Raw genomic sequence first — 9,284 nt, forward strand, 5'->3', positions numbered from 1 at the left:
GCCTGCGCATCCGGAGCCTGTGCTCCACGACGGGAGAGGCCACAACAGTGAGAGGCCCGCGTACCGCAAAAAAAAAAAAAAAAAAAAAAAAGACTTTAAAACAAAGTCTATAGCAAAAGACAAGGGCATTAAATAATGATAAAGGGATCAATACAAGAAGAGGATATAACACTTGTTAACATATATACACTGAAATATATAAAGCAAACATTGACAAAACGGGAGAAATTGACAGTAATACAATAATAGTAGGGAACTTTTTTAAATTTATTTTTTGGCTGTGTTGGGTCTTCGTTGCTGCACACGGGCTTTCTCTAGTTGCAGCAAGTGGTGGCTACTCTTCGTTGCAGTGCGTGGGCTTCTCATTGCAGTGGCTTCTCTTGTTGTGGAGCACGGGCTCTAGGCACACAGGCTTCAGTAGTTGTGGCACGGCATGTGGGATCTTCCCAGACCAGGGCTCGAAACCATGTCCCCTGAATTGGCAGGCAGATTCTTAACCACTGTGCCACCAGGGAAGTCCCACTAGGGGACTTTAATACCCACTTACATCAATGAACAGATCACCAGAAGAAAATCAGTAAGGAAACAGTGGTCTTAAATGACACATTAGATTAGTTGGACCTAATAGATATCTACATTCCACCGAGAAACAGCAGAATACACATTTTTTTTCAAGTGCACATGGAATGTTCTCCAGGATAGAGCACATGCTAGGCCACAAAACAAGTCTCAACAAATTTAAGAGGATAGAAATTATATCAAGCATTTTCCCAAACACAATGGTATGAAACTAGAAATCAGTTACAGGAAGAAAAATGGGAAAAGCACGAACACATGGAGACTAAACAATGTTCTACTTTAAAAAACCGGTGGGTCAATGAAAAAATCAAAGAAGAAAGCAGAAAATACCTTGAGACAAACGAAAATGGAAACACAACTTTCCAAAATCTGTGGGATGCAGGAAAAGCAGTTCTAAGAGGGAACGTTATAGCAATACAGGACTATTTAAAGAAATAAGAAAAAAATCTCTAATAAACAATCTAACTGACCATCTAATGGAATTAGAGAAAGAAGAACAAACAAAGCCCAAAGTTAGCAGAAGGAAGGAAATAATAAAGATCAGATAGTAAATAAATAAAACAGAGACCAAAAAAAAAAAAAAACCCAAATATCAATGAAACCAAAAGCTGGCGTTTTTTGAAAAGATAAACAAAATTGACAGATTTTTACCCAAGCTCATCAAGGAAAAAAAAAGAGAGGACCCCAAAAAACAAAATAAGAAATGAAAGAAGAGAAATAACAACCAATATTACAGAGATACAAAAAAAAAAAAATAAGAGAATACTATGAACAGCTATATGCCAAAAAATTGGACAACCTAGAAGAAATGGTCAAATTTCTAGAAACATACAACCTTCCAAGACTGAATCAGGAAGAAACAGTCTGAACAGAGTGATCACTAGTAGTGAACTGAATTTGTAATTTTAAAAAACCAACCAAACAAACAAAAAGAAAAAAACTCCCAGCAAACAAAAGTCCAGAAAGCTTCACAGGGAAATTCTACCAAACATATAAAGAAGAACTAATATCATCCTTCTCAACTATTAAAAAAATTGAAGAGGAGAGAACATTTGTAAATTCATTCTACAAGGCCATCATTACCCTGATACCAAAATCAGGCAAAGACACTACAAAAAAAAAAAAAAGAAAGAAAGAAAATTGCAGGCCAATATCTAAGATAAATATAAACAAAAATTCTCAACAAAATATTACCAAACCAAATTAAACAATATAAAAATCCCAAAATCAAGTGTGATGTATTCCAAGAATGCAAGGATGGTTCAATATCCCCAAATCAATGTGACACATCACATTAACAAAAAGAAGGATAAAAATCACACGATTATCTCAATAGACACAGAAAAGGCATTTGACAAAATTCAACATCCATTCATGACAAAAATTCTCATCAAAGTTGTTATAGAAGGAACATATCTCAATATAATAAAGGCGATTTATGACAAACTCACAGCTAACACCATACTCAACAATGAAAAGTTAAAAGCTTTTTCTCTAGAACCAGGAACACGACAGGGATGCCCATTCTCATCATTTCTGGTTAACATAGTTTGGAAGTCCTAGCCATAACAATTGGAAAAGAAATAGAAATAAAAGGCATCCAACCAGATGGGAAGAAGTAAAACTGTCACTATTTGTAGATGACATGATACTATGTATTGAAAACTCTAAAGTCTGCACCAAAAAACGATTAGAACTAATAAGTGAATTCAGTAAAGTTGCAGGATATAAGAATACCTAGGAATAAACTTAACTAAGGAGGTGAAAGTCCTATAATCTGAAAACCATAAAACACTTATGAAGGAAATTGAAGATGATACAGAGGAATGGAAAGATATCCCATGTTCATGGATTGGAAGAATTAATATTGTTAAAATGTCCATACTACTCAAAGCAATCTACAGATTTAACACAATCCCTACCAAAATACCCATGACATTTTTCACAAAACTAGAACAAATAATCCTAAAACGTATATGTAACCACAAAACACCCCAAATTGCAAAAGCAATCTCGAGAAAAAGAACAAAGCTGGAGGAATCACTCTCCCCGACTTTAGACTATACTACAAAGCTACAGTAATCAAAATAGCATGGTACTGGCACAAAAACAGACACATAGATCAATGGAATAGAATAGAGAGCCCAGGGCTTCCCTGGTGGCGCAGTGGTTGAGAGTCCACCTGCCGATGCAGGGGACACAGGTTCGTGCCCCGGTCCGGGAAGATCCCACATGCCGCAGAGTGGCTAGGCCCGTAAGCCATGGCCGCTGAGCCTGCGCGTCCGGAGCCTGTGCTCCGCAGCAGGAGAGGCCACAACAGCGAGAGGCCCGCATACCACAAAAAAAAAAAAAAAAAAAGAAAGCCCAGAAATAAACCCACACACTTGTGGTCAATTAATCTACAACAAAAGAGGCAAGAATATACGATGGAAAAAAGTCTCTTCAGTAAGTGGTACAAGGAAAACTGGACAGCTACATTAAAAGAATGAAATTAGAACACTTGTTCATATCATATACGAAAATAAACTCAAAATGAATTAAAGACCTAAATTTACGACCTGAAACCATAAAACTCCTAGAGGACAACATAGGCAGAACACTCTTTGACATAAGTTGTAGCAATATTTGGGGGGATCGCTCTCCTAACACAAAAGAAATAAAAGCAAAAGTAAATAAATGGGACCTAATTAAACTTAAAAACTTGCACGGCAAAAGAAATATTGGCAAAATGAAAAGACAACCTACTGAATGGGAGAAAATATTTGCAAATGATAGTACCAATAAGTGGTTAGTTTCCAAAATATATAAATAGCTCATACAACTCAATATCAAAAAGTCAAACAACCTGATTAAAAAATGGGCAGATGCATGTCTGGAGCTTGTGCTCTGCAACAGGAGAGGCCACGACAGTGAGAGGCCCGCGCACTGTGATGAAGAGTGGCCCCCGCTCACCGCAACTAGAGAAAGCCCTCGCACAGAAATGAAGACCCAACACAGCCAAAAAGAAAGAAAGAAAGAAAGAAGCTTTCATTTAAAAAAAAAAAAAAAAAAAGGGCAGAAAACCTGTATAGACATTTTTCCAAAGAACATGTACAGATGACCAACAGGCACATGAAAAGATGCTCAACATGGCTAATCATCAGAGAAATGCAAATCAAAACAATAATGAGATATCACCTCACACCTGTCAGAATGGCTACCATCAAAAAGTCTGTAAATAATAAATGCTGGAGAGGGTGTGGAGAAAAGAGAACCTTTCTGCACTGTTGGTGGGAATGTAAACTGTTGCAACCACTATGGAAACAGTATGGAGCTTCCTCCAAAACTAAAAATAGAACTACCATATGATCCAGCAATTCCACTGCTGGGTATATATCTGGAAAAGATGAAAACTAATTCAAAAAGAAAGATACATGCGCCCTGATGTTCACAGCAGCACTATTTACAATAGCGAAGACATGGAAGCAACCCAAGTGCTCATCAACAGATGAATGGATTAAGAAGATGTGGTACATATATAATATGGAATACTAGTCAGCCATAAAAAAGAATGAAATAGTGCCATTTGCAGCAATGTGGATGGACCTAGAGAATACTATGCTTAGTGAAATAAGCCAGAGAAAGACAAATACTATATGATTTCACTTACATGTGGAATCTAAAAAATAAAACAAATAAATATAACAAAACAGAGACTCACAGATATGAGAACAAACTAGTGATTACTGGGGGGAAAGGGAAGGAGGGAGGGGGAAGATAGTGGTAGGGGATTAACAAACTACTACGCCTAAAATAAATAAGCAACAAGGATATACTGTACAGCATAGGAAAATATAGCCATTGTTTTATAATAACTTTAAATGGAGTAAAATCTATAAAAATATTGAATCACTGTGTTGTATACCTGAAACTAATATATAACACTGTAAATCAACTATACTGCAATAAAAGGAAAAAGAAATAAATTAAGGAGTAAGTTAAATGGTCATTTTGAAACATTCTCCCATATTGGACATTTTCTTTCTCTAGCAATCTTAGAACTCTGTCTTTAAAAGGGAACAACAAATCCTCCTGCCTCCATCCATAGCTATCCTTCCTCAGGCTCCCAAGTTCATCCTTTGCACCCATGCCCATTGCTTCCACCTCTCATCTGCCCATTCTGCTGTTAACACCTTGCCACCACCTGCACATGGCCTTGCTCTCTCCCAAGCCACCAGCAGGACCATGTCCCCTGGGAACTCTTTCCAGCCCTTACCCTCTTCACCTTCTTGGGAGCATGTGGCTCTATTGGTCATCTCCTCTTTCTGGAATTTTCTTTCTTGGCTTCCAGGACACTGGGAAATCATTCATGCATTTATTTATTAATATCTTTTGAGGTCTGTGCATGCCAGGTACTGGGCTAGGCACTGGAGCAAAACAAGATCAAGTCTCTGCAGTCACGTTGGTCACACTCCGAGCAGAGGCAGATTTCATCAGATAAGCACACAAACCACTGCTTGAGAACTGGAGTGAGTGCTATGAAGGGAGAGTGCGGGGGTTTTGAGAACATAAGACAGGGTGCCCTCACCAAGGCCAGGTGTCAAGGCTTCACTCAGGAGGCAGTGCTTTGAGCTGAGGTCTGCAAGAGGATCAGGGGGCAGCTATGTGGGAAGAACAATCTAGATGTTGCAACAGCATGTGCAGAGACCAAGATGATGGAGGAGCACGGCCTATTGGCACGTTGTGAAAGGAAGCCCCTGTGACCAGTGCAGAGTGAATGACGGGGAATCTGGCATGAAGTGAGACTGGACGGAGTCAGCTTTTGCCTTGTAAAACCATGGATTAGGATTCTGGACTTTATCTTATGTGAAATAGCTGTATGGGCATACAAGTTGTGACCTGCACCATCCCTGGGGCCAGAGTTATATTGTAGTCTGTGGTAATGATACCTTGGAAATATGAATGATGTGCCCTGGAGTTGTGCAGTGTGCATCCTGCACAACCATACCCAGAAGCCAAATAGTCTGGCTGCAGTGGGTAGAATGGACTGGAGAGGGCAAGAGACTTTGAGGAGCCCAGTTAGGAGCCTGCTGCAGTGGCCCCAGTGTCAGCCTACCTTCCCCTTCACGCTCACTCCCTTAGTGAGTTCACCTTTGTCCCTGTCTGCCTTTCTAGCAGTTCCTTCTTAGGGTAACTTCCTAATCTTTGACTTGGGTGGAATTTAAGGAACACTCATCACCAAGCAGTCAGGGGAGGACAGGAATCAGCCCAGAGGGCATAGGACCCTACCTGACAGAGGGTGATTCAGCATGAGCAAGGCAAGGTAGCAGGGCTCAGCCACTGGGCAGGGTCCAAGGTGGAGGCTCACATATGTGCACAAACCAACATGGGAGCAGAAAGGAAGCTGAGCTCCAGGCCTCACGGGTGGTCCCCGAGCCCCTGATCTATCGGCAAGAGAGCTTGGAGCAGAGTCTGAGCCCAGCAGGGGTGGAGTAGGGTTGGTCTACACCTGGGATAAGGCCTGGGAGGGGGCAGGCAGGATGGGGCCCAGGGGTTTGGGGAGCCCTAAGGAGATTCCCCAGCCCTGGGCCCTTGGCTTATGGCCCAGTAGGTGTTGATCTTTGCGGGGCCTAGGGCCTGGGCACACCTGACTGTGGCAGCTACAACTGCAAGAGTCCCAAGGCTAAGACCTGGGACCACAGCCCAGCCTGCCAGAGCCACCAGCCTCCCGCTCTGCTGGTCCTGGATGCTCTGCTGGTCCCGCTGACCATGCCGCTGCTGGAGCCCTGACATTGTCCCCCAGTCCCTTCCCTCCCGGTGACTCAGCCTCCCACCTTTGAAACCCAGAGCATTTATTATTTTCTCTTACATCATTCACTTCATCAGACCTTCTGCACAGTTAGGGTTTTTTTCAAATAACTTTGGTGAAATATTATCCAACGAGCCACCATGTAACCAGCACCCAGCTCAAGGGATACAGCAATCCCAGCTCCCCAGACTTCCCTCCGCTTGCCCTTTTTGGACATAATGTTCAACCTCAACTCTCCTGACGTGTATAGTCATCGGGCTTTTGCCTTTTTCCTTCTTTTTTTTTTTTTTTTAAACTTTTCCTTTTCCTTCTATTACCTCAGTCTGCATCCCTAAGTAGTAGGCAGAGTTCCTTTCTTTATGATTTCACTACGCCATGTCCTCAGAAGGCGCTCCCACAGGGGTGTGAGTGCAGAGGGGCAAGCGCAGGGTGGGGCCTTGGCGGGGAGGAGAAGGCAGAGGAGTCCACAGAGGGTTAGAGGGGCAGCCAGAGGAGGTGACCAGTAAAGAGAAGGAAGAGAGGGAGGGGTCAGGGGAAGTGAGGGCGGGAGGAAATGGTTGTCTGAAAGCTCAGGACCCACGGTGGAACTCTCCTGAAAATATAATCCAGCTCCCAGCCTCAAACCCGGCCGCCTTGCTCTGTCCTTAATCTTTCGGATGACACATAATCTACTGAGTACTCCCTGCCGGGTGGGCTCCTCTGCCCTTTAGGGGCCCTCCCTCCCGTCTTAAGGGAGAGGCAGCTTAGTCCTAACTCGCCACCTCGTCCCCCAGTGTAGCTGCAGGCCCTCCCCTCCTTGCCACCCCTCACGGCTGGCTCTGTGGGGCAGGGTGAAGGCACAGGGGGAGGGGCCCCGAGAGACAGGTGAGACTCGGGGCACAGAGTCGGGTCAGGGTCCTCTCGCCTGGGACTCTGTTTCCAGGGCGAAGACTACGTGCTCTGGGGTCTGCTTTCTTTCGGTGAGATGAGACGCCCATGCCCCAGCACCTCTGCCCCCTGCTCTGAATTCTTGCTGCACACACTGCCCATCCTCCAACACCCACCTGCCCCTGATTGTCTCATGGGGATGCTCTTCTCTCCCAGCAGGACAGGGAGCTAGCTCTTCAGGAGCACAGAATGATGTCCTGTGGGAAGGGGAGACACCCTCCCCAGGACCACGCTGGGCACGTGGTGGGTGCCAGAAGGAAGAGGACACCCGACGCCAGTTTGGGGCCACATGTGGCACCGCTGAAGCAATGTGTTTTTTTGTTTTCTATGCAGACATCGTCAACTGTGACCTGAAATCCACACTGCGAGTGTTGTACAACCTCTTCACCAAGTACCGGAACGTGGAGTGAGAGGCAGACTGGACCGTCCCCTGAACCGCCTTAACCTGCTTATTCCTGTCTCTTGCTCTGTGCTCTCTCCCAAGTCCGCCTGCTCTATTCCCAGAGGTAGTGGAAACTGAGATTAGGAAGGAAATGATCAGTAACTCAGTGGGCTGACCCACACCTCCCAGGCTCTAAAGCTGACCCTGCAATGGCTTGTGAAGGTTGTCACCATCCTGGTGCCAGGTCCAGATTTCCCTCAGTGTGATTTGCAACCAACTTAGGCACAAGGGCCCACCCACCCACCCTCAGAAGATGAAAATAAAGATAATAGTTACCATTTAATGGGTGTAACCTACGGGCTGGGCACCACACTAAGTGCTCTGAGCTACTCAAACTCACGAATACTCATGACTTCCATTGAAGCAGATGTTATCAGCCCCTTTTACAGATACAGAAACTGAGGCTCAGAGAGGTTACATGACTTGCCAGAAGCTGCCATTTGTTTTTCTTCTTTGAAGAACATATGTGTTAATAACCAGCCCGTTGCATTACAGTCTCTGCACATTCTATTCTTGTGTGTGTGTGTGTGTGTGTGTGTGTGTGTGTGTGTGTGTGTGTGTGTGTACGTGTGCACCTGTGCCCTCCAAGAAGACAGGAGCCCCCTGATCTCACCACCAGGAAGGCTATGTCAGGGCTCAGTGAGTCACACTGAAATTGGCAAATCAAATTTCACCCAATTAATAGTGTGTGTGTGGCAGGAGTCGCTGCACATTCTATTCTTGTGTGTGTGTGTGTGTGTATGTGTGTGTGTGTGTGTGTGTATACGTGTGCACCTGTGCCCTCCAAGAAGACAGGAGCCCCCTGATCTCACCACCAGGCAGGCTATGTCAGGGCTCAGTGAGTCACACTGAAACTGGCAAATCAAATTTCACCCAATTAATAGTGTGTGTGTGGCAGGAGTCATGTCCCTCAACTCCTTCGCAAATGAAAATTACTCTTAATTCCTTCAGATTTGTAATAACCCCTTACTCTGGTTTCAGGGTGACATTTGGGGTGGATTCTGTTTCAAATTAATGGAGTGGCACATTTTGCAGCCTTCTTGCTTGATTGCATGTAATGGAAGTGCCCTATATTTTCCTACAAAATAAGTCCTCAATTCACTATCGTTAGGCAAATGTACAATATACCCAGGCACCACAGAGAGCTGGGCGCGGGCCCATGTGAGCAGGGCTTGGGAAATAGGGCTCTTCAACGGGGACCCTTGAGATTAAAGAAAGGAACTCCTTTTTGCCCTCTAATTGATCATTTAGACCATTTCTGGCTAAGTCTGCCCACATGCAATTACTGGCTAATTCAGGCGAGGAAAAATGTAAGTTATTTAGACCCAAGCTGATTGGTTTCCTTGCGTGGGTTACCCGCCGGTTTGCGGTTACATGGATCCCCTCTACGTGAACCCAAGTTTGGAATACAGGGCTCTAGTTGTCCCAGCCTGCGGGGCCTGAAGGGATAGGAAAGGGGCTGAAGGGGGGAGTGACTAGGAGGACAAGAAGCGTGGGGCAAATACTTGCACACTTAGTATGCATGGGACCCCCTTAGACCGAAGGTTG

At 44.3% G+C, this 9,284-nt stretch overlaps 1 protein-coding gene across 1 annotated transcript in view; it reads left to right on the forward strand.

The window, feature by feature from the left end:
- Positions 1 to 8,134, forward strand: part of PARVA (parvin alpha) — a 191,151-nt gene extending 183,017 nt beyond the window's left edge. Inside the window, exon 13 of the mRNA XM_024119104.3 lies at positions 7,628 to 8,134. Coding sequence (XP_023974872.1) covers positions 7,628 to 7,704 — 77 coding nt within the window. The 3' untranslated portion in view covers positions 7,705 to 8,134. The remainder of the gene's footprint in view (positions 1 to 7,627) is intronic.
- Positions 8,135 to 9,284: the final 1,150 nt, after the last annotated feature.

The sequence above is a fragment of the Physeter macrocephalus genome, chromosome 16 (genome assembly GCF_002837175.3).
Source record: "Physeter macrocephalus isolate SW-GA chromosome 16, ASM283717v5, whole genome shotgun sequence".
NCBI lineage: Eukaryota > Metazoa > Chordata > Mammalia > Artiodactyla > Physeteridae > Physeter > Physeter macrocephalus.